Source organism: Ranitomeya variabilis, chromosome 2, assembly GCF_051348905.1.
Source record: "Ranitomeya variabilis isolate aRanVar5 chromosome 2, aRanVar5.hap1, whole genome shotgun sequence".
Taxonomy (NCBI): domain Eukaryota; kingdom Metazoa; phylum Chordata; class Amphibia; order Anura; family Dendrobatidae; genus Ranitomeya; species Ranitomeya variabilis.
The window spans coordinates 115,572,443-115,598,207 of NC_135233.1; the positions used below are offsets into that span (position 1 = coordinate 115,572,443).

The 25,765-nt window shown below is 46.1% G+C and overlaps 1 protein-coding gene across 1 annotated transcript in view; it reads left to right on the top strand.

Annotated features, from left to right (window-relative positions):
- Nucleotides 1-19,023, top strand: part of ENTPD6 (ectonucleoside triphosphate diphosphohydrolase 6) — a 46,942-nt gene extending 27,919 nt beyond the window's left edge. Inside the window, exons 13-14 of the mRNA XM_077282849.1 lie at nt 14,387-14,499; nt 16,326-19,023. Coding sequence (XP_077138964.1) covers nt 14,387-14,499; nt 16,326-16,412 — 200 coding nt within the window. The 3' untranslated portion in view covers nt 16,413-19,023. The remainder of the gene's footprint in view (nt 1-14,386; nt 14,500-16,325) is intronic.
- Nucleotides 19,024-25,765: the final 6,742 nt, after the last annotated feature.

Consider the following 25,765-nt stretch of genomic DNA (forward strand, 5'->3'; position numbering starts at 1 on the left):
TGTCCTCTTCTTGGCATGACTTGCCTAGGCAGCCCCCCATCACGCTGGCCAACTATCTTATTTTTTTGTTCTGTGGCAAATGTTTTCCATGTGGTCAGCCAGGCTCCCTATTTGCATAGTGCCTTAACTTCCCTTCCTTTCAGGACCTCTATGGGACTGAGTCCTGCCGAGCAGGTCAGGTCTTTGACTCTGGCTGCAAGAAACCAGAAAACCCAATTTATAGTCAATTCCTTAAAGTGCTTTTTAGTCCAGTTCCATTGCCTGATCAGTTTCCTTAGCTGTTTCTGAGGATGAGATTGAGGAATCTACCTCCCCTCTGCACCGAACTCTCACAAGAGACCTAGGAACTATTCATGTTTGTCTTCTCTGTAACACTCCTGGGATAATGCAACAGCAGTTAAGATACCTTCTCTCCATGCCCAGACTGAAGCACCTCTGACTCAAAATCTGAGCTCAAGTAAGATACTAAGCTTTCCTCAGCTAGTCAGAACTTTATCCAGACAGTGTGTGACACACTCCAAGTCAAGGATGAGCTCACCTCTCCTAGGAAGCCATTATCTTATGTAAGCAATACTAGCAACATATTACCTTTCTTAACCACAAAGACTTTGACGATCTTCTTTTCAAAGAATGTAAACACCCAGACAGGTGCATGTCATCTTTTAGGAGACTTAAGGTACCATCACACTAAACGATTTACCAACGATCACGACCAGCGATACGACCTGGCCGTGATCGTTGGTAAGTCGTTGTGTGGTCGCTGGGGAGCTGTCACACAGACAGCTCTCCAGCGACCAACGATGCCGAAGTCCCCGGGTAACCAGGGTAAACATCGGGTTACTAAGCACAGGGCCGCGCTTAGTAACCCGATGTTTACCCTGGTTACCATTGTAAATGTAAATAAAAAAAACACTACATACTTACATTCCGGTGTCCGTCAGGTCCCTCGCCGTCTGCTTCCCGCACTGACTGTGTCAGTGCCGGCCGTAAAGCACAGCACAGCGGTGACGTCACCGCTGTGCTCTGCTTTTACTTTACGGCCGGCACTCACAGTCAGTGCGGGAAGCGGACGGCGGGGGACGTGTGACAGACACCGGAATGTGAGTATGTACTGTTTGGTTTTTTTACTTTTACAATGGTAACCAGGGTAAATATCGGGTTACTAAGCGCGGCCCTGCACTTAGTAACCCGATATTTACCCTGGTTACCATTGTAAAACATTGCCGGCATCGTTGCTTTTACTGTCAAACACAACGATACACGCCGATCTGACGACCAAATAAAGTTCTGAACTTTCAGCAACGACCAGCGATATCACAGCAGGATCCTGATCGCTGCTGCGTGTCAAACACAACGATGTCGCTATCCAGGACGCTGCAACGTCACGGATCGCTAGCGATATCGTTGCAAAGTCGCTTAGTGTGAAGGTACCTTTAACCCCTTCCCGACCTTTGACGCATACGCTGTGTCATGAAAGCCTGTGCCAATCCGACCTATGACGCAGCGTATGCGTCATGGAATGATCGCGTCCCTGCAGATCGGGTGAAAGGGTTAACTCCAATCTCACCCGATCTGCAGAGACAGGGGGAGTGGTGCTTCCGCCCAGGGGGGGTGGCTTCACCCCCCGTGGCTACGATCGCTCTGATTGGCTGTTGAAAGTGAAACTGCCAATCAGAGCGATTTGTAATATTTCACCTAAAAAACTGGTGAAATATTACAATCCAGCCATGGCCGATGCTGCAATATCATCGGCCATGGCTGGAAATACTGAAGTGACACCCCCCCCCCCCCCCCCCACACCAACCGATCGCCCCCCCAGTCCTCCGTTATGGGGTCCGGTCCCCTCCGTCCGCCTGCCGGCTCCCCCGTCCTCCTGTCCGCTCCCTCCTTGTTTGGATTCACCCCCCCTGTGGTCCGATTACCCCCCCCCTGTGCTCCGATCCACCACCCCTTCATACTTACCGATCCTCCCGGTGTCCGTACGTCTCCTCGCTGGGCGCCGCCATCTTCCAAAATGGCGGGCGCATGCTCAGTGCGCCCGCCGAATCTGCCAGCCGGCAGATTCCTTACAAGTACATTTTGATCGCTGTGGTAGGTTCTATCACAGCGATCAAAATAAAAAAAATAATAAATAAACCCCCCCCCCTTTATCACCCCCATAGGTAGGGACAATAATAAAATAAAGAAAATATTTTTATTTTTTTTCGTTTTCCACTAGGGTTAGGGTTAGGGGTAGGGTTAGGGTTATGGGTAGGGTTAGGGGTAGGGTTATGGCATGTGCGCACAGTGCGGATTTGGCTGCGGATCCGCAGCGGATTGCCGCGGATCCGCAGCGGATTGGCCGCAGATCCGCAGCGGATTGGCCGCAGATCCGCAGCGGATTGGCCGCTGCGAATTCGTAGCAGTTTTCCATCAGGTTTACAGTACCATGTACACCTATGGAAAACCAAATCCACTGTGCCCATGGTGCGGAAAATTCCGTGCAGAAACGCTGCGTTGTATTTTCCGCAGCATGTCAATTCTTTGTGCGGATTCCGCAGCGTTTTACACCTGTTCCTCAATAGGAATCCGCAGGTGAAATCCGCACAAAAAAACACTGGAAATCTGCTGTAAATCTGCAGGTAAAACGCAGTGCCTTTTACCTGCAGATTTTTCAAAAATCGTGCGGAAAAATCTCACACGAATCCGCAACGTGGGCACATAGCCTTAGGGTTAGGGTTGGAATTAGAGTTAGGGTTGGAAATAGGGCTAGGGTTGGAAATAGGGTTAAGATTAGGCTTGTGGTTAGGGTTGCGGATAGGGTTAGGGGTGTGTTGGGGTTACAGTTGTGGTTAGTGTTGGGATTAGGGTTAGGGTTGGGATTAGGGTTAGGGTTGGAATTAGGGTTACGGGTGTGTTGCGGTTAGGGTTGTGGTTAGGGGTGTGTTGGGGTTAGGGTTGTGATTAGGGTTATGGCTACAGTTGGGATTAGGATTAGGGGTGTGTTGGGGTTAGTGTTGAAGTTAGAATTGAGAGGTTTCCACTGTTTAGGCACATCAGGGGTCTCCAAACGCAACATGGCGCCACCATTGATTCCAGCCAATCTTGCGTTCAAAAGGTCAAATGGTGCTCCCTCCCTTCCAAGCCCCAATGTGCGCCCAAACAGTGGTTTACCCCCACATTTGGGGTACCAGCGTACTCAGGACAAACTGGGCAACAACTGTTGGGGTCCAATTTCTCCTGTTACCCTTGCAAAAATAAAAAATTACTTGCTAAAACATAATTTTTGAGGAAAGAACAATTATTTTTTATTTTCACGGCTCTGCGTTATAAACTTCTGTGAAGCACTTGGGGGTTGAAAGTGCTCACCACACATCTAGATAAGTTCCTTGGGGGGTCTAGTTTCCAAAATGGGGTCACTTGTGGGGTGTTTCTACTGTTTAGGCATATCAGGGGCTCTGCAAATGCAACGTGACGCCCGCAGACCATTCCATCAAAGTCTGCATTTCAAATGCCACTACTTCCCTTCCGAGCCCCGGCATATGCCCAAACAGTGGACTACCCCCACATATGGGGTAGCAGCGTACTCACAACAAACTGGGCAACAAATATTGGGGTCCAATTTCTCCTGTTACCCTTGTGAAAATAAAAAATTGCTTGCTAAAACATCTTTTTTGAGAAAAGAAAAATGATTTTTTTATTTTCACGGCTCTGCGTTGTAAACTTCTGTGAAGCACTTGGGGGTTGAATGTGCTCACACACATCTAGATAAGTTCCTTGGGGGGTCTAGTTTCCAAAGTGGGGTCAATTGTGGGGGGTTTCTACTGTTTAGGCATATCAGGGGCTCTGCACACGTAACATGATGCCCGCAGACCATTCCATCAAAGTCTGCATTCCAAAACGTCACTGCTTCCATTCTGAGCCCCGGCATATGCCCAAACAGTGGTTTACCCCCACATATGGGGTATCAGCGTACTCAGGAGAAACTGGACAACAACTTTTGGGGTCCAATTTATCCTGTTACTCTTGCAAAAATAAAAAATTCTGGGCTAAAAAATATTTTTGAGGAAAGGAAACACATTTATTATTTTCACGGCTCTGCGTTATAAACTTCTGTGAAGCACTTGGTTCAAAGTGCTCACCACACATCTAGATAAGTTCCCTTGGGGGTCTAGTTTCCAAAGTGGAGTCACTTGTGGGGAGTTCCTACTGTTTAGGCACATCAGGGGCTCTGCAAACGCAACCTGACGCCCGCAGAGCATTCCATCAAAGTCTGCATTTCAAAACGTCACTACTTCCCTTCCGAACCCCGACGTGTGCCAAAACAGTGGTTTACCCCCACATATGGGGTATCAGCATACTCAGGAGAAACTGGACAACAACTTTTGGGGTCCAATTTCTCCTGTTACCCTTGGGAAAATAAAAAATTGTGGGCTAAAAAATCATTTTTGAGAAAAGAAAAATTATTTTTTATTTTCATGGCTCTGCGTTATAAACTTCTGTGAAGCACTTGGGGGTTCAAAGTGCTCACCACACATCTAGATTAGTTCCTTGGGAGGTCTAGTTTCCAAAATGGGGTCACTTGTAGGGGAGCTCCAATGTTTAGGCACACAGGGGCTCTCCAAACGCGACATGGTGTCCGCTAACGATTGGAGCTAATTTTCCATTCAAAAAGTCAAATGGCACGCCTCCCCTTCCGAGCCTTGACGTGCACCCAAACAGTGGTTTACCCCCACATATGAGGTATCGGCGTACTCAGGAGAAATTGCCCAACAAATTTTAGGATCCATTTTATCCTGTTGCCCATGTGAAAATGAAAGAATTGAGGCTAAAAGAAATTTTGTGTGAAAAAAAGTACTTTTTCATTTTTGCGGATCAATTTGTGAAGTACCTGGGGGTTTAAAGTGCTCACTATGCCTCTAGATAAGTTCCTTGGGGGGGTCTAGTTTCCAAAATGGGGTCACTTGTGGGGGAGCTCCAATGTTTAGGCACACGGGGGCTCTCCAAACGCGACATGGTGTCCGCTAAAGATTGGAGCCAATTTTTCATTCAAAAAGTCAAATGGCGCTCCTTCCCTTCCGAGCCCTGTCGTGCGCCCAAACAGTGGTTTACCCCCACATATGAGGTATCAGCGTACTCAGGACAAATTGGACAACAACGTCCATGGTCCAGTTTCTCCTTTTACCCTTGGGAAAATAAAAAAATTGTTGCTAAAAGATCATTTTTGTGACTAAAAAAGTTAAATGTTCATTTTTTACTTCCATGTTGCTTCTGCTGCTGTGAAACACCTGAAGGGTTAATAAACTTCTTGAATGTGGTTTTGAGCACCTTGAGGGGTGCAGTTTTTAGAATGGTGTCACTTTTGGGTATTTTCAGCCATATAGAACCGTCAAACTGACTTCAAATGTGAGGTGGTCCCTAAAAAAAATGGTTTTGTAAATTTTGTTGTAAAAATGAGAAATCACTGGTCAAATTTTAACCCTTATAACTTCCTAGCAAAAAAAAAATTTGTTTCCAAAATTGTGCTGATGTAAAGTAGACATGTGGGAAATGTTATTTATTAACTATTTTGTGTCACATAACTCTCTGGTTTAACAGAATAAAAATTCAAAATGTGAAAATTGCGAAATTTTCGCCAAATGTCCGTTTTTTTCACAAATAAACTCAGAAATTATCGACCTAAATTTACCACTAACATGAAGCCCAATATGTCACGAAAAAACAGTCTCAGAATCGCTAGGATCCGTTGAAGCGTTCCGGAGTTATTACCTCATAAAGGGACACTGGTCAGAATTGCAAAAAACGGCAAGGTCATTAAGGCCAAAATAGGCTGGGTCATGAAGGGGTTAAGATACTTTTTCCCCTTTGCAGATTAATTGGTTACCAAATGATTCACACTTTTACTCTGTGGATTATCTTTAGAGCCATTACCTTGCTTCATTCAGATGTGGCGTCTCTCAGTGACCCACTTGATAAAAAGACTCTTGCGCTCAATCAAATGCATATTTATTTTTTTAGTTTCCGGTTCTGCCATACATTCTTCTTTTGTGACACTCTTGGCTAGCAAGGCCTGCTCAACCTACACTTAGCTTTTACACCATGGTTAATGTTCAAGAAGATCCTCCTGAGGAGCCCCGGATTCTTCTGATCAATTGCTGAACATCTCTGAATACTTAAAAGCCAGTTCTATGGCTTTATGGTTTACCAGTTGGCTCAGATTGTAGTTTGCAGACCCGGTGGCCAAAAAGGCCCTAACTGAGCTTCTGCAGAGAGCGGGCACTTTGGTAAGCATCTGGGCAAAATGACCAAGGATGCCACAGGGATCAAGAGTGCTTTGTTTTCCAAGTACTGTAGACGATCCTTTAACTCCTTTTGTGATTCCTCTCTTTGTGGAGGTGACAAGGCCCTCCTTAACCCCCCCCCATGTCCAAAGGCTACGAAGCTGTCCACTTCCAGGCCCTCCACAACATGATGGTCTCCACACCATCACATACACTTCTTCAAGTCTAAATACAGTGTTTAAGATGAGTGGTTTACAAAATCAAATTTCTTTGTTTTTTTTTTATTTTCCCCCACTGATGTCTGGCCTTTGCTTTCCTCCGAGCCATCCACAACCTAGAGCTTCAAATTGTTTTTTTGCACTGCCTTTTGAACAAACAGCTCAGTGGGTCTTCACTGAGGCTTTTGCTCCCCCAAACCCCCCCCCCCCCAAATGGCACTGTGTGTCACAGGGGAGTTAATCATCATTTATCTGAATGATCTTTTGGTGAAGGCCCTGTCCAGTCTAGAAATAGCTTTGGATTACTTGGGGTACTGTCACACAGTGGCACTTTGATCGCTCCGACGGCACGATCCGTGACGTTGCAGCGTCACTTGATTATCGCTCGTAGACTGCGGTCACACTTTGCAATGCACGGCGCTGGAGCGATAATTTCATGACGTAGTTGCGATGTAGAAGTCATACGGGACATTGGGAATATCGTGCACACCTTTGTTACACGCTGCGATCATGCCGCCACAGCGGGACACTTGACGACGAAATAAAGTTTCAAACGATCTGCTACGACGTACGATTCTCAGCGGGGTCCGTGATCGCAGTAGCGTGTCAGACACAGCGATATCGTAACTATATCGCTGGAACGTCACGGATCGTGCCGTTGTAGCGACCAAAGTGCCACTGTGTGACAGTACCCTTAGACATGACATCTGTTGGCTTATCTAACGCCATCCCATCGCATTGAATTTATTTTCAGGAATTTCAACACTCAAGTGGGCTGGGGTCTTTTTCCATTCTACAATCTGGAATGAGGGCTCTGGCAGGATGGTCTCAGTCTCTCAGGTTTTAGGGTGCTTTCATATTGCATTTAGTTACAAGTTAGTGGGTCCTGTTGGGGCTTGCATCCAAATCTCCCCCCCCCCCCCCCCCTAAAAAAAAAAAGGGATTCTGATTAATACGCCAATGTGGTCATATACTATAATGGTGACCGCAGAGCGAAGGTGCCTTCTAACGTGCATAATTTTCTTGCATGTACACCTACTGGTGGTGGGCACCCAGGCGCACTAGATTACGTCTAGATGTCCGCCTCTAGTAGGCATATACGCCCGAAAATGATGCAATGCAGAGCACACGTTAGGTTTGGCTCCACCATTTATAGTCTGTCTCCGCCAGAGCTTTTGTACAAATCTCATTTTGCAAGGGGTTCGGATGTATGTTCCAATGGAGCCACCAATCATGTAACTAAACACAATGTGAAAGCACCCTTATTCTAGACAACTTTCCAGTCTGTTTCACTACTTGGAACAAGTCATCACGTCCATCTTCCCTTTCGAGTCAGCAGAGACTTGGTAGTGGTTGACAGCTTCCATTCTGCTTTCTGGCAGATCCTTCCTTCCTCTCCAGAGTCTGGTGGTGACGATCAATGCCAGTGTATGAGCCTTGGGGAGTGGTGTTGAACCATCACCCTACTCAAGGTCTATGGACAAATCCAACCTCCCTATCATCCTTCTGAAACTGAGACATTCTGTATCTCTCTCCCTCTAGTCCACCCTTCTCAACGACCACTCATTATGATTGCAGAGGTGGTCTTCATTTATCCCCAGGACTGTGTGGATCTGTTATAGATGCCGTATGACATTCTCTTTGTGATCCCTGATGGATGGTGCAAGGGCTTGTCGACCTCCAAGATGACCATTTCCAAATGGATCAGGTCGTTGTGGAAGCTTACAATACTTAAGGTACCGTTACATTAAGCGACGCTGCAGCGATATAGACAACGATGCCGATCGCTGCAGCGTCGCTGTTTCGTCGTTGTGTGGTCGCTGGAGAGCTGTCACACAGACAGCTCTCCAGCGACCAACGATGCCGAAGTCCCCGGGTAACCAGGGTAAACATCGGGTTACTAAGCGCAGGGCCGCGCTTAGTAACCCGATGTTTACCCTGGTTACCAGTGTAAATGTAAAAAAACCCAAACACTACATACTTACATTCCGGTGTCTGTCGCGTCCGCCGGCGTCCGCTTTCCTGCACTGTGTAAGCGCCGGCCGTAAAGCAGAGCGGTGACGTCACCACTGTGCTTTGCTTTACGGCCGGCACTGACACATTCAGTGCAGGAAGCTCTGAGCAGCAGCGCGGACGCCGGGGGACGCAACAGACATCAGAAGGTGAGTATGTAGTGTTTGGTTTTTTTTACAATGGTAACCAGGGTAAATATCGGGTTACTAAGCGTGGCCCTGCACTTAGTAACCCGATGTTTACCCTGGTTACCATTGTAAAACATTGCTGGCATCGTTGCTTTTGCTGTCAAACACAACGATACACGCCGATCTGACGACCAAATAAAGTTCTGGACTTCTAGCTCCGACCAGCGATATCACAGCAGGATCCAGATCGCTGCTGCGTGTCAAACACAACGATATCGCTATCCAGGATGCTGCAACGTCACGGATCGCTATCGTTATCGTTGTTAAGTTGTTCAGTGTGAAGGTACCTTAATGGAAAATACGAAGGCTATTACACCTTTGCCAAGTTTAACAAGATTTCCTCTGTGGCTTCTGCTGACGCCAGCTGGGAGCATAAGGTGCTGTAGGCCACAGTCTTGTAGACGACTCATAGTCAGCTTTTGTTTTTTCTCACAAATTGGGACTGCCCTGGCAGTTTCATGGTACTTTGTGCTCCAATGATATTAATGAGAAAATTGGATCTTTGTACTTACCGTAAAGTTTATTTTTTCTTTTATTACAATGGGGGGGGGGGGCACAGCTTTCTCATTATTCCTTGTTCTTTTCCCGGGATCATTTTATCGTTGCCTATGGGCAATGTTTTTGGGGTTTTTCCTTCTCATGTGTTTCGACAGCCCATTGAGGCCCTCATTAAAGCTCTACAAGTAAAATTCACACAACTTGCCTAGGCTGTCAAATGTCAGATCTGCCAGTTATGCACTGATAATTCATTCTTTCTTGAATCATGGCATAACTGAGATGTGTTGGGTATGCTGGAGGCCAAAGCGGGTAGGTAGTATATGCTCAGTTGTCCTAATACTATACCGTAAATACAGTGTGGCCTTCATTACATCTCCGCAGAGGTTGTTACCTAGTTGGCCATTTGGGAAAGCAGGGTAACAAACCATGGGAAACTGTAAATCCATGTGGAATGTTAAATGCTAAAACTGTGCTCACCCTGACCAACTGTGCTCTTTTTACCGCCCCTCTCCGCAATCCCTTAATTTTATAAGGAAACTGTTTTCACCTGCAAGACCATGATTTTTTTTTTTGGGCCAAAGCATTGCCACTGCCAGTGAAGACAGTCTTAATGAACCCTAATAAATCCCCATTCTGGAGCCGTAATTGTGCCCTACATATACAGGTTTGCCCTTCAGGAACCTGTGAAAGCTGGATAATAATTATTATTATTTATATAGCGCCATCAATTCCATGGTGCTGTACATGAGAAAAGGGGTTACGTACAGGGTTATAGATAACGTTTACAGTAAACAAATTTACAATGACAGACTGGTGCAGAGGGGAGAGGACCCTGTCCTTGTGGACTTACATTCTACGGGATAATGGGGCGGAGACAGAAGGTCGGGGGAGCGGCAGCTCTGGCAGTTGGTGACACGGCAACTCCGGCGGTTGGTGACGCGGCAACTCGGGTGGTGGTGAGGCGGCAGAATGGTTATTGCAGGCTGTAGGCTTTCCAGAAGAGATGGGTTTTCATGTTCCGTCTGCAGGATCCGAGGGTGGTGGATATTTGAACGTGTTGAAGCGTGGAGTTCCAGAGGATGGGGGATATTAGGGAGAAATCGTAGAGGCGGTTGTGTGAGGAACCAATAAGTGTGGAGGAGAGTAGGAGGTCTTGGGAGGATCGAAGATTACGTGAGGGAAGATATTGGGAGATTAGCTCAGAGATATAGGGAGGGGACAGGTTGTGGATGGCTTTGTAGATCAGTGTTAGTTTGAACTGGATTCGTTGGGGAATTGGGAGCCAGTGGAGGGATTTGCAGGGGAGTAGCGAGGAGAGAGGTGGATTAGTCAGGTAGCAGAGTTGAGGACAGACTGGAGCGGTGCAAGAGAGTTAGCGGGGAGGTCACAGAGGAGGTTGTTGCAGTAATCGAGGCGGGAGATGATGAGGGCATGCACAAGAGTTTTAGTAGATTGTGGGCTGAGGAAGGGACAGATTCTGGCAATATTTTTGAGTTGGAGGTGGCAAGAGTTTGGACGTGCGGCTTGAAGGACAGGGCAAAGTCGAGAGTTACCCCAAGGCAGCAGATTTCAGTTGCAGGAGAGAGCGTGATGCCGCTAACCGTAATAGATAGATCAGGTAGGGGGTATACGCGAGATGGGGGAAAGATGATGAGTTCGGTTTTGTCTACATTGAGTTTTAGGAAGCGAGAGTTGAAGGAGGATATGGCTGATAGACACTCTGTGATTCTGGACAGCAGAGAGGTGACATCTGGGCCAGAGAGGTAGATCTGAGTGTCGTCCGCATACAGGTGGTACTGGAAGCCACGGGACTTCAGGAGTTGTCCTAGGCCAAGGGTATAGATGGGAAAAAAGTAGGGGCCCTAGGACAGAGCCTTGAGGGACTCCCAACAGAGAGAGGGCGGGATGAGGAGGTAGTGTGCGAGTGGGAAACGCTAAATGTGCGGTTGGAAAGGTATGAAGCAATCCAGGACAGGGCAAGGCCTTTGATGCCAAGGGAAGAAAGAATTTGTAGCAGTAGGCAGTGGACGACTGTGTCGAAAGCAGAGGATAGGTCGAGAAGGAGGAGGATGGAGAACTGTCTGTTAGCTTTGGCTGTGAGTAAGTCATTAGTAATTTTGGTCAGAGCAGTTTCGGTGGAGTGGTGGGGGCGGAAGCCAGATTGGAGGTTGTCAAGAAGAGAGTTAGATGAGAGGTGGGAGGAAAGTTGAGCATGGACATGCTGCTCAAGGAGTTTGGAAGCAAACGGGAGCAGTGATATGGGGCGATAGCAGTTGGTTCAAGGTTAGCTTTTTTGAGGATGGGTGTGATGGTGGCATGTTTGAAGACAGTGTGGAAGAGGGTTAGGGCTGGAATGAGCATGTTAGTGAGGTTGGGGAGCAGGTGGGAAGGGATGGGGTCAAGTGCACAGGTGGTGAGGTGTGATTTGGAATGGAGGTGAGTAAGTTCTTCAGTGATGTTGGAGAGGGAAGTTATTAGGGAAGGGCAGAGGTCTGGTATATGGAGTGGTTGGGGTGGTGGAACAGTAAAGGTTTGCCTTGTAAGATCCATCTTGTTTTTGAAGTAGGTGGCAGACTCCTCAGAAGAGATGAGGGGTGTTGGAGGTGGCAGTGGTGGGCGGAGGAGGGATTTAAATGTGCTGAACAGTTGTTTTGGGTTGTATGATAATGAAGATACAAGGTTAGTGAAATAGGTCTGTTTAGCAGAAGTGAGGGCTAGTTTGAAGGCAAGTGTAGCTTGTTTGAAAGCAGTGAAGTCGCCTGGCAGGCATGTTTTTTTTTCCAACGCCGCTCCGCGACCCTGGATGCTTGTCGGAATTTTTTGGTGAGGTTGTTATGCCAGGGTTGCCTATTGATTTGTCGCACTTTGCCATGCATGAGAGGGGCGACTGAGTCTATGGCTGATGTGAGCGTAGAGTTATAGAAAGCGGTGGCGCTGTCCGTGTCGTGGAGTGAAGATATGGAGGACAGGGGTAGAAGAGAGTCTGTGAATGTCTAGGTGTGCAAGGTTTCTGCGAGGATGTGGTAGTGGCTGGACATAGGGGCAGGTGAGGAGGACAAGGATGAGAAGGTGAGTAGATGGTGGTCAGAGATAGGGTTAAGGGAGAGGTTGTGAGATTAGATAAGGAACAGAGGCGGGTGAAGATGAGGTCTAGTGTATGTCCTTCTGCGTGGGTGGCTGTGGAGGACCACTGTGTAAATCCAAAGGATGAAGTAAGGGCCAGGAGTTTGGAGGCTGCTGGCTAGCGGGTGTCAGTAGGGATATTAAAGTCACCCATTATGATGGTGGGGATGTCAGCAGAGAGAAAGTGAAGAAGCCAGGTGGAGAATTGGTCAATGAAGGCAGTGGCTGAGCCCGGTGGTCAGTGTATGACAGCCATTTGGAGATTAGAGGGAGAGTAGATACGGACAGAGTGAACCTCAAAAGAAGGGAGGATAAGGGAGGGTGGTTGTTGGATAGGGTTGAAGGAGTAGTTTTTAGAAAGAAGGAAACTCACTCCTCCGCCATGTCTGTTGCCAGAGCGACGAGTGTGAGTAAAGCGGAGGCCACCGTAACTCAGTGCAGCAGGGGAGACCGTGTCAGGGTGCGTCAGCCAGGTCTCAGTGAGTGCCAGGAAGGAAAGGTTGCAGAAAGTAAAGAGATCGTGGATCACGTGGAGCTTGTTGCAGACAAAGATGGCATTCCAAAGTGCCCCAGAGAGAGGAAGCAGCGTGGTGGGGTGTAGGGGCAGGATTGGGGGATATGTCGCCAGTAGTGAGGAGGAGAAGAGAAAGGGAAAGCAGGTGGGTGAAGGAGAGCAATCGGCTTATATTATATTTTAGTAGGTGAGGTCTGAAGTTAAAGAGCAGGACTGCGGATGAAGCGGGGTGGGAGAGCGGGGGAGATAGTTATTTGGTTCGAGAGTACAGTGGTTTGGGGTTAGAGAAGGAGAGTGAGGATTAGTGGAGCAAAAACAGTGAGGGCAAATGTGAGCATGGTTAAAGAGCAGGGGAAGAAAAGAGAGGCAAGTAGAATTAGAAGACAGGGATTAGTCTTACCGTCTGGACTATTTCTGGTATATTTCTGATGATACGCTTAAAAAGATGTCATTTTAAACGATGTCACATCCGACTAAAGTCAGATCTGACCAGATCCATGCAACTTATACCATTCAAGTGTCCATGAAATGAAGCCAGGTGAGAGAGGGAGGTGGCGGACAGTTCACAGCAGGGGATGACAATTAGCAGATTGCAGTTAATACAACATTTGACTACCAAAGATGAAGACAGAGGCAGGATAAGATCGAAAGATGGGGCTAGGTGTGAGGAGCACGGACATGTCAGTATGCATTCAGAAAATTTTCAGTATGATACATGGAATTAAAGTCATGGAAAAAGTAGCAGCGTGCCAGGTAGAGCAGAGGGAGGGAAGTGCATGGGATTCAGGGGTGCAGTGGGTATTCCTGGTTAGGAGATAGTTCAGATGTACCTGTGGATGGAAGCAGATGAATCAGGGCATGACAGCATGAAGGAGAATATACCATGGGTTACCATTGTGGTATATTTCTGATGATACATACATTTAAAGTGACATCTTTTTAAGTGTATGTTCACACATTGCATTTCTCAACAATACCTCTGCTGTTGTTGTTTTTTGTTTTGTGTTGGTGTGTTTTGATTCTCAATCCATGCAGATTTATCTAGATGGGGCATTTTTACTGATGTTATATATAATATAATGGAGAGAGAACCCCATTCTGATTTCTATATGCTCCTTTAGATCATGTCCTGCTGGAGGTAGTATACCTGTGCAGATATTGGTCATGAGGGAAGACTACGTACTGACATTTGCATGATCCCTAGCTTTCAGCAAGAGAATAAGTACTGCTTCAGAAATGGAAAATGGGGCATGCCCATAGTGATGGTGTAGTCTGCCTTCACTAACGAACATCGTTCACTAACGAACACCCTTCATATGCCAAGGATAAACTTATTTAATGGAGAAGGGTCTTAAAAAAATTTCTAGCAAAAGGGGGATAATGGAGCAATGAGTGCGGAACCATGTTGGAAATGTAGCTTCTTTACCTGGCCAGTACAAAGAATAGACAATCTAAGGCTTACAAGTTATGACCACTGTGTATATATGTATACAGGAGCCTTCAGCTATAATTGTGTCTGAATTATGTGGAAATATCTGTAGAATAAATTTGCTTATTTTTTTTTCCTCTTAGAGTGTACGATTATAGAACAGACGGCAGGCAGCAGTCCGTACCTGTGTATGGATCTCACGTATATCACACACATTCTTCAGGATCTTGGGTTTTCAAAAGACAAACGCTTAAAGGTAACGTTACTGGGTTGTGCAATAATTTTAATTTTTATATTAACCCCTTCATTTTTTGGTTTTGCGTTTTCATTTTTTGCTCCCCTTCTTCCCAGAGCCATAACTTTTTTTTTTTTTTTTTCCTGTCAATATGGCCATGTGAGGGCTTGTTTTTTGCGGGACAAGCTATACTTTTGAACAACACTTAATTTCTCGCTACGCCGTTTAGCGATCAGGTTAATCCTTTTTTTTAATTCTTGATAGATCAGGCGATTCTAAACAGCGAAACCAAATATATATGTTTGATTTTTATTTATTTATTTTTTTAGTTTGAATGGGGCGAAAAGGGGGTGATTTGAACTCTTATTTTGTTTTATATTTTTAAAAAACTTTTTTTTTTTTTTTTTTTTTACACTTTTGGCATGCTTCAATAGTCTCCAGAGACTAGAAGCTGCTTTAACCCAATCGGCTCTCATAGCAATCCAGGTCCAGGAGACATCTGGTTGTCATGCCAACCCATCTGTGACCCGCAATCACGTGACGAGGGTCACCAATGGCGGATTTCTGACATGATAACCAGAAATGCATGTTAAATGCTGCTGTCAGCGTTTGACAGCGGCATTTGATGGGTTAGCAGCCGCAGGAGGAACACTATTCCTCCCGTGGCTGTTAGCGGTACATGTGATGGAAAAGGTGTGGGCTTCACTGCCGGAGCCGGAGCCAAATGGGGATGTGTCCAATGACAGATAAATCTGTCATTGGTTGTTAAAGGGTTGTAACACACCTCTTTATGCCTTATATCTAGTGATGAGCGAATGTGCTCAGCTGAGGTGTTATCCGAGCATGCTCGGGTGCTAGCCAAGTGACTTCAGCATGCGCCAGCATGTCTCGTGGCTGTTCGACAGTCGCAACACATGCAAGAAGGCCTAACAAATAGCTGTCGAACAAGCGCGGGATTCGATTTTTTTTTTGTTCGAGCTCGCCAGTCACTCAGCACCCGAGCATGCTCAGATAACACTTTATCTTAGTGAGGGTAATTTCTAAAGGCTTATCCATAGTGATACTGACAATGTGGCTAAAGGATGGTGTTACCTAAAGGGGCTTAAAAATTACAAAAAAAATGTGTGACACACAGGTGGACAAATAAGCTGTGGTTGAATATGCTGAACCTTAAAGCCCACCATAAGCATTAGATTAGATAGCCGAACTCATTGATATCTGTGAGATTGTTTGACAGTCCTACAGGTGTGAGGCCCTCCCGACAACATGTTGGGGCCGATGATGGCCGGGAAGCTTGAATTTTAACACCAATTTTTTTTTATTCATCAGAAGAGAAGCCCCTGGCAGAGCTTCTTGGCTACGGCTTTCTTTTCTATCCACTTTAAAAACAAATGAACGCGTGGCCAAGCTGACCGTTCATCTGTATGGGAGAGTCAATGAGAGAGCTGCTGGCCAAACGAGCGCTCAGACGTTCGGTCTGTCTCTGGCTAGCCTTAGGCTATGTGCACGTGTCACCAGCGGTATATTTCCTGAAGCGACCTCACCGGCAATTTTGCCATCGTTCTTTTGTGTCTTTCCCTTTATATTGTGGAGTGTAGCGAGCAGGCTGCTTCCACTGAGAGCAAACGACAAGCAGAGATCTCTAAAAATGCAAGTCAGTAATGCAGAAATTCTACCTTTCATGTATACAAAAAAATATACAATGTATTTGATCTTGGCTTATCAGAATAACCTACCCACCTCTCCCAGGTCTGTCTCCTCCTTTTATCTGTGTGATGATTGCGCAGGAAATAAATGTACCTAGTTTTACATTAAGTTCTGTTCTTTGTATCGTTTTGTCTCCACAGCTTGTTAAGAAAATCAATGATGTAGAAACCAGCTGGGCCCTCGGCGCCACATTTTATTACATGGATTTGTTGAAGAGCAGTGTGTAGAACAACTTGATTCATATGGTAACCTAAAGATGTAGCAAACGGATCACTCTGCGACTTGTGTAGCTTGGCTGCCCATCAATTGTGTGGTACAGGCCAAGCTACACAAATAGTGTAGTGTGCAGCCTAAACCTGCGTGTGGCGCTTGCTACATCTGGATAGGAGAAGAGGCAAAATACTTGAACCGTTTCTGAAGTTTTCAGAGACCTTGCCATAATATGTGCCATAAAACCCAATACTGGGGTTGATTTACTTTATTCTTTATTTTAACTAATGTTGATTGAAACCTTAAGACCTCTGGATTGTACTGAGATTTCCATAATGTCAGAAGTCCTGTTCTAACTCAATTCTTTTTGATTTACTTCTCTACTTCTACTCATCAGGTTGCACTGTCATGGAATTGAGATCAAATCTTTTTTTTTGGTTGTATAAAACTGTGAATATTTCTCTAATAGTGTAAAGCTCTGTTCACACAAGTCTTTTCCGTTCATTTAAGGTATTTGCACACTTTTTTTTTTAGGTGTTCAAAATAAAAAAAACAGTTCGTAAACGCTCCTACTTTGTGAATTTTTTGGAGACATTCATTTCCTGAATAGTTTTTACAGCATTTTGGAATAATTTTTTTCCTAAAGTGTTTTATTTTATTTTTTTATCCTTTTGATTGGACAATGCCTAGTTTGGAGCAGATTCCACAAGGACTTTACAAAGAAGTGACACGTTTTATTTTTCCCACCAGCCTTTTTTCAAAGCCTTCAAAGAAGTGGTAACACTAAACATATGAATAAGCAAAATGATTAAAATTAATAATAAGCCTACCAAGCATTTTCAGGGCGTTTTTTTTGTTGTTTTTTTTAACGGAACTGCTTAAAAAAAATGTGCACATACCCTTAGGGATCCTGTGACTTTTTTTTTTTTAATATTATTATTTATGATAAAAAATATTGACTGTAGTCTATTTTTGCATTAAATACTGGAACCCACCTTTAAACTCAAACAGATAAGTCAGAATTATTGGGATCTATCCCACTGGTAAAGGTTCCAATAAGACAAACGAAAATAGTGTGAACAGAGCTGATCCCGTCCTCACTTTTCAGTTCCTGTTTTCATAAAACTGATGTGATCTACAGCGAGAACTGATAAAATATCTAAGAATCCATGTCCAGCTAGTGTTCAAGGTTATGGATATAGAGTTGATGGTTTCTTAGGAGCCTGGAAGCACAAACACTCAGGATCTTTTGCAGTAGTCATTTTATGCACTTGTCTACATTTAGATTAACGCAGCAGATAATAAAGATGATATAGATGCTATAGATGATTTTCAGTGTGATTATCCTGAATGCCAGTTTATCGGAAATCTGCTTAAATAGAAATATAACATCCGTCATACCCCCACCTTCATAGTTAAAGGTGTTGTACCATGAATGCAAGTTCTCAGCTATCCACAAGTTAGTTGGCCATCTCCATCAATGTAGTCGGTAATATTGGAGTGGTGGTGCACACAGGACCATTGATCCAATCAACTGGCAGTACAGAGCCCCCACCTCTCATGGGTCAGTGGGAACCCCCAGCAACTGGCAATTTTTAATACAAAGCCTATGGATAGTTGATAACTTGCCTTCATTGTAAAAACAATTTTAATGTCCTCAAGTTGCAACATAAATGATTTATTGTATTTTCTCATCTACTTGATAAAACTTTGGTGTTTAATTTATTAACTACAAAACACCGCTCCCTTGTTCTCCAACACGTAGGCTTCCAAAAAATATGGTCTACCTTTACCAAAACAAGGCAGGTCATTTTACGATCCCTGTTCATGGCTGTAGATACTACATGCAGCTAAAAACAAATCCCCCACCTCCCTTTCCCTGTGGAAAGTAACAGTGTCTTGTTGGCATCACAAGCTGCATTCACACAGGCCAACTGTGGCCGGTAAATGACCACCGATGACCTACGTGCAAGGTGATCAGTGGTCATTTAATAGTCTGTGTAGACAGGTCAAACACACTTCCATGGACACAGGATGATTGTTCGTACCATTGTTCTGGCCTTATGGAATACCACTGCTCTTGGCAGCACATCTTGTTTACACAGGACAATGTGCTGCCGAGAACTAATAATTTTTTAAGCAAGACTACAAATCAACTCAGTTGACAGATTAGTGTTTTGCGTATCGGGAATGCTCATCCCCGATTATCAGCCAGTGTAAATGCACCGAGTCATAGTACAAATACATGACGCAATTTTGCAGTAGTAATGCAGTTTATCACATTAATTCAAGCCGTTCCTGTCCACTTTGGCATTGGCTCGTTTTAACTAAAGCTAATAATCAGTGGTCACAGTGTCTGAACACCTCCGACGTCGGACAGGATTTACTGCATCTCTGGATTCATTGCTGACACGTTTGCTTTCTCATAAACAGGTTTATCCTGGACAACTTTAAGGCACTGGTTCTGTTTTGTTGTTTGTTTGTTTTTTTGTAGGTACAATATTTTCCAGCACACTCATGAAGGAGATTGTAAAAGTCTGTTTTAACTTATTAATCTGCTATTATGAACATACATTTTGTAGATATGTAAATGTTCTATTTAATAAAGATGTAGTTTTCTAATCTTAAGAGTTGTTTCACTTTTGTTTCTTTTTAGGGTTTCAGTGGGACATAAAATCAAGCTGAAAATGTGTTATTGGTTTTGTTTCTTTGTGAACTCTATTTGGCATTCATGCTGCCCTAGGCACTTTTAAGTGGTCACTCCCCCTACTGGTAAGTCAGAACAAGGGTATGTGCACACATCTTTTTCAGGTGGTTCTGCTCTGTAATCCACTTGAAAAAGTGCTAAAAAGAATGAAAACACACAGTGCAATGTAAAATCAACAAAGTGTTCTTATGTTCATTCTTTTGAGCTTCTTTGCACCGTTTCAAGGTTTCCAAAATTGCCAAGCGGTTGCAAAAAGTGGCAGGTCCATTCATCAATTTGTTGCATACAGTTTAAATTTGAAATAAAAAGTCTCTTCAGAACAAAAGACACCAGTGTATTCTATAGCGTCTTTCACTTGAATAACTCAAAGGTTTCACAGACGTCTAGGACATTGTGTGCACATACTCTTAAAGTTCCGAAACTTATTAGAAAGTAGTTAAGACACCCATATATCTTAGCCAAAACTTAGGGTACCGTCACACAGTCACACTTTGATCGCTACGACGGCACGATCCGTGACGTCGCAGCGATCGTATGATTATCGCTCCAGCGTCGTAGACTGCGGTCACACGTTGCAATCACGGCGCTGGAGCGATGCCGAAGTCCCCGGGTAACCAGGGTAAACATCGGGTTACTAAGCGCAGGGCCGCGCTTAGTAACCCGATGTTTACCCTGGTTACCAGCGTAAACGTAAAAAAAAACAAACAGTACATACTCACATTCCGGTGTCTGTCCCCCGGCATTCTGCTTCTCTCCACTGTGTAAGCAGCAGAGCCGGAAAGCACAGCGGTGACGTCAGACGTCACCGCTGTGCTCGCTTTCTGGCTGGCCGGCGCTCACAGTGCAGAGAAGCTGAGACGCCGGAGGACAGACACCGGAATGTGAGTATGTACTGTTTGTTTTTTTTTTACTTTTACGCTGGTAACCACGGTAAACATCGGGTTACTAAGCGCGGCCCTGCGCTTAGTTACCCGATGTTTACCCTGGTTACAAGCGAACACATCGCTGGATCGCTGTCACACACAACGATCCAGCGATGTCAGCGGGAGATCCAGCGACGAAAGAAAGTTCCATACGATCTGCTACGACGTACGATTCTCAGCAGGATCCCTGATCGCTGCTGCGTGTCAGACACAGCGATATCGTATGGATATCGCTGGAACGTCACGGATCGTACGGTCGTAGCGATCAAAGTGTGACTGTGTGACGGTACCCTTAGTTGAACCTGCAAATTCAGTCAACAGTCTGTGTATGTGTGCCACTGATGGACGATTGTTTGGGAGAGATAGAGATCCAACATGTTGAATTTCAGACTGTAGATCCTTTTGATTGCTGACAGATAAGCCCCTGCCAGAGATTTCTAGCAGGGGCTCTCTCATAGAGAATACTGCAGAGCGAGCACTCCTGTATGTTGGAGAGTCTGGCAAGATAGCAGCCAAATGATTGGACAGCTGTCTGCAGTGCATGGGGACTCGAGTTACTTACTTACGTGTTCAGTTGACAAATGGCCTTATTCAGACAGCTGTATTTTTAGAGCTGCGGAGAGCAGTGAATATTCATTTTCTTTAATGGTGGGCATGGGTGTTTGTACAGCTGCTGCAGGAAGCTGGTGGCTACAGCTGCTGCAGGAAGCTGGTGGCTGCAGCTATCATGTGTTCATGCTCGCTATTAAAGAGAATGAATATTCACTGCTCTCCATGCCCATAATCCCAGGCGTGGAGCGCAGTGAGTATTCTGGCAGCTAACTTCAGCGTGTGAAGGCGCATGGCAGTGACGTCATGTGCTGTTACACTCTGAAATCAGCTGCTTGCATCAGAACGCTGCTGAGAGGGAGCAGAGGGAAGGTAAGTAGAATTGTTTATTTTCTTAAGGTGCGGTGTAGTGTGGTGGGGACCATGTACAGTGGGGAAAATAAGTATTTAGTCAGCCACCAATAATGCAAGTTCTACCACTTAAAAAGATGAGAGAGGCCTGTAATTGACATCATAGGTAGACCACAACTATGTGAGATAGTTCAAACAGGTGCCATTACTACAGGTAAAGATTGGAGGACAGAGGAGCCTCTTATAGAAGACGTTACAGGTCTGTGAGAGACAGAAATCTTGCATGTTTTTTAGGTGACCAAATACTTATTTTCCACCATAATATGCAAAATAAGTCTTGCCAAATCAGACAAGGTGATTTCTGGATTTGTTTTCTTATTTTGACTCTCATGGTTGTGATCAACCTATAATTACAGGCCTCTCATATCTTTTTAAGTGGAAGAACATGCACAAATGGTGGCTGACGAAATAATTTTTCCCCACTTTAGCCCCCCCTCCCTTCTGGTATATGTGTACCAGGATGGTGGATCGGGGCCATGTATATCGGGATGGGGTTGATGGCCACATATAGCAGGATGGGGGCCACGTATACTAAGATGGGGTCATGTATACCAGGATGGGGGGGATATTACCCCTACAGCAGTGTCTGTAGCAGCTCCTCCCCCATAAGTGTGTCATGACATTTTTTGCTTCAATTTTTCTTCCCTGTTTTCCTCCTCTAAACCCTAGGTGCGTCTTATAGTCCGATGCAAACAATACAGTATATAATTTATGTTTTGCCGTGTTTACACAAACTATTTTATAGAAAAAGGAATGTTTCTCCATCGCCACATTGGGGGACACAGGACCGTGGGTGTATGCTGCTGCCACTTGGAGGCTGACACTAAGTAAATACAAAAAGGGTTAGCTCCTCTGCAGTATACACCGCCCACTGGCTCCGGATAATACCAGTTCTTGCTTAGTGTCCGTAGGAGGCACACTGCGTCTGTTTTTCTCCAGACGTTCTTCTCTTCTTTTTAACTTTGAGCAAGAGGATGATGGGGCGACAGACCCTTTTAAGGGGGCCGATCTCCCCCAAAACATCAACAGGCGAGCACGGCGAGTTTACTCCCCGTACCCTCTCCTGCGACATGGGATATTCGGCCGAGAACTAGCCCTGTGAAATCCTAGGGGAGCGAACCCTTAGGCTACACAGAGGCCACCTTCCATGGGCACAGTCCAGCCGCCCTCCCTCTGCACCACCACTGAAGAACAGCGGTGCTGCATGGAGCTCCCCAGTCCCTCTCCACTTCCTCATCAAGAGGGCGGCGGATCAAGGTTGACTGCACCTCCCCTCATACCTCGCCTGAAGAGGAGCATAAGCGGTGAGTCTGGCAGGGGTGGGGTGGGCTGCCGAACACACCACGGGCTTGGCTGCATCTTAAGGCTGGGCACCGCTAATTTAGTCCCCGGCTTCGCCCCCAGCTAGCCGACATCTACGCCCACAGTGCGCGTCACACGTGAGGGCCCGCCCACCGGTTTAGCGCTTCTTGCACACTGCGAGAAGCGCCCCATATACTCTCGGCTGCCATCTTGGACACGAGGAGCTTCAGGACGCAAGCGGCACCTTCTCCCGGTCACAGCGTGGCATCAGGACCTGGGTAGGTGCGCTGCACACTGACACAGGCCCTCCTACTCCTGCACAAACTGCTCCGCTTTATTAGCTGCACAAGTGCCAACATCAGCCCTGCACGGAGGTTAACAGTACAACATGTCTCTGCTTAAACCCTCCAAAAAGTCTGCAAAAACACGTGTTTTTCACTTCTTGCACCTCCTGTCAGGCTGCGCTACCAAGCGGGCATACTGCTCCGCTCTGTAATGCTTGTGACCCTAAATGCGCTCAGGAGCCCAACGCTGCAAACGAGCCTGCGGTGACAAGTCCCCCTGAGTGGGCTTTGTCACTTTCGCAATCTATGGCTTCTTTGACTAAAGCTATCGAGTCCCTCCACGAGCAGGACCACTAATCCGCCTATTCAGGAAACTTCCCCTACGGCTGCGGAATCTTCAGCCTGCAGGGGCCGCTCTCATTCTAAGCACAAGTGGCCATCTAGGAAGCGCGCCCGTAGCTCGTCCCCCAGGCTCTCTGGTGCCTCGGCGTCCGTTAGCGCCACTTCCCGGTTTCGCTCCCCAGGACTCTGATCCTGAGTCTGATGGGCCTCTAGATCTGGAGTTGCCAGGTTTTCAGAGCTCTATAGATAGTCTCATTGAGGTAGTCAACCAGTCCCTTCAGGTTGATGAGGAACCGGCGACCTCCAGTACAGATAATTTGGGGTCCTTCAAAAGGATCAAACGTACTCATAGGGTGTTTGCCAATCACCCGGAGTTCCAGGACATAGTCCAGCGACATAGGGAGCGTCCAGACAAATGCTTTCAAGGCCAGAGATCTCTGGAGTCCAAATATCCTTTTTCTCCTGATCACTGCAAACAATGGACAGAATCCCCTCCTGTGGATCCTCCTGTTTCACGTTTGTCCTCTAAAACCCTTCTATCCGTGCCGGACGGATCTTCTATCAAAGATCCCACAGATCGCCTAGTTGACAGTCTCGCCCGTTCAGCTTTTGAGGCTTCAGGCTCGGCACTCATTCCCTCCTTCGCTGCTACCTGGGTAGCCAAAGCCGTGACTTGTTGGGCAGACTCTCTGCATAAGGCCTAACAGAACAGTGATCTTCCTTCTGACATAGCGGAGCTAGCAAATCAAATTTCCTTGGCTGGCGATTACTTAGTAAACGCTTCCCTGGACGCGGCGAACTGCTCTGCACTTACGGCTTCAAACGCTGTGGTGATTAGGAGAGCGCTATGCTTGAGGGACTGGCGAGCGGACTCCGCATCTAAAAAGTCCCTCACGCCCCTGCCATATCTCAGTGGCTGTCTATTTGGTGAAAAGCTGGACAAGCTGATTTCAGACGCTACAGGGGGAAAAAGTACTTCCCTCCCCAGCAGAGATTCAGACAACCATTCCGACTACAGCCGCAGGCTCATTTTCGGCCCTTTCGGGGAATTTACGCATGGCATTCCTCTGCCAGTTCCCCTGGTTCGGGGCGCTGCGCCGGCAGAGACAAAAGCCCTCAGGCTTCATACAGGCCCAACCATTCCTGGAGGGGCCGCTCCACGCAGTCTAGGTCCAGGGGATACTGACCCCAACCATCTTCTAAATGACTCACAACCTCGTCCGGACGACATCGGCAAAGTAGGCGGACGCCTTCTTTTGTTTCGTCATGCCTGGCTCGCAGTCGTTCACGACGAGTCGGTCAGGGATCTGGTGTCCTCCGGTTACAAAATCGATTTTTCCTTCCCCCTCCAACCCTGTTTTTCCCTTCCTGCCCTCCCGAAGCGGGAACGTGCGCTCGGGCTTTTTCCCAGGCTATCGAGTCACTCTGCCAAGACGGAGTGATTGTCCCTGTCCCAGAGGACGAAGGGTTCCGCGTTTTTTATTCAAATCTGTTTATGGTCCCCAAAAAGGAAGGAACAGTCAGGCCCCGAAACTCCCGAAACGTTGTCCTCAAATCTTCCCTCACCCCACCCCGTTACACAAAATTTTTGGTGTCTTCAGCTCCACTGACGCACTTACCACGAATGTTGCTCGCACTTCTGCATCGCCGGTAAGTGACGTCAGCAGCGTGATCACATGAATGATCACGTTGCTGACGTCGCCCTGACCCGGCGGTCAGACCTCCAATTATACCTGAAAGACATGAATACAATTGATCACTGAGAGCCAGCGCACTGCACCTTTATCTTGACAGCCAGCTTACAGAACGCTTTATAAGTGAGTAAAATAAATAGCAACAGAATGGTTCTCATATAAAATGTCTCTGTACTGCATTAGCTTTATCTGCCATTTTGCTTATGCTTGAAGAAGGCCGGTTGTTGGCCGAAACATTGTTTTTATGATGCATTTGGATAAATAAAAGAATTAAATTAGCTCTCTGGTGCATTGGAAACAATTTGTTTCTCCATCTTTATACAGAGCCATGCCAAACTCCAAACTGCCCCTTTTCCATATTGCCCTATCTACATACAATGCTCTTTGTATATTGAGTTTCTCTGCCCACCCACATACTTCCCCTTTTCCATACAAAGCCGGTCCTCCATATTGAGGTTCACCCCCATGCTGTGTCTTCTCCTTACTAAATCCCTCCATCTATAACAACTACCCCCTGTATCTTTGGCTCTGTGAGCGCTTACCTTCTGCCAACCATGGCTGCAGCTCCCTCGACGTCCCTTTGGGGTACTGTAGCAATGTTCTCAGCGTGATCTTACCTTTGAGACTGGAGTAATTTTTTGTGGCATAAGGTACGCCACAGCATATCATTCAGTAGAAGAGCAAGTGTTGTAACAAAAGCAATTCCCATAACACCATGACTTTTCCTTCTTGACGTTTTAATTTCAACGTTGAGTGTAGGTTGGGTCAGGAGACCCCTGGCCAGTCAAGAAATGTCGCTCCTTACACAGACCATGAAATGCGTACATATGAAAGCTGGTCTAAAGGTACGGACACCCAGCAGCTATGTGTTTCTGGACATAGTTACTACTCATAGGGTGGTCAAGAGTGAAAAGCAAATGTTCCCCCAAATCACTACCAAGGATCTGCAGAACTGTGAGTAGCCACAGGCGTAGACATTCACTGTGCAACAGGAGATGTGCTGACAAGATCAATGATATTCTACAGAATGATCACAGTATGGAAAGTGCAGTTGGCTTTTGCATAAATTGAACGTCAGTTGGCTTACACAGTGAAGGAAATAATTATTTGATCTCTTGCTGATTTTGTAAGTTTGCCCTCTGACAAAGACATGAACAG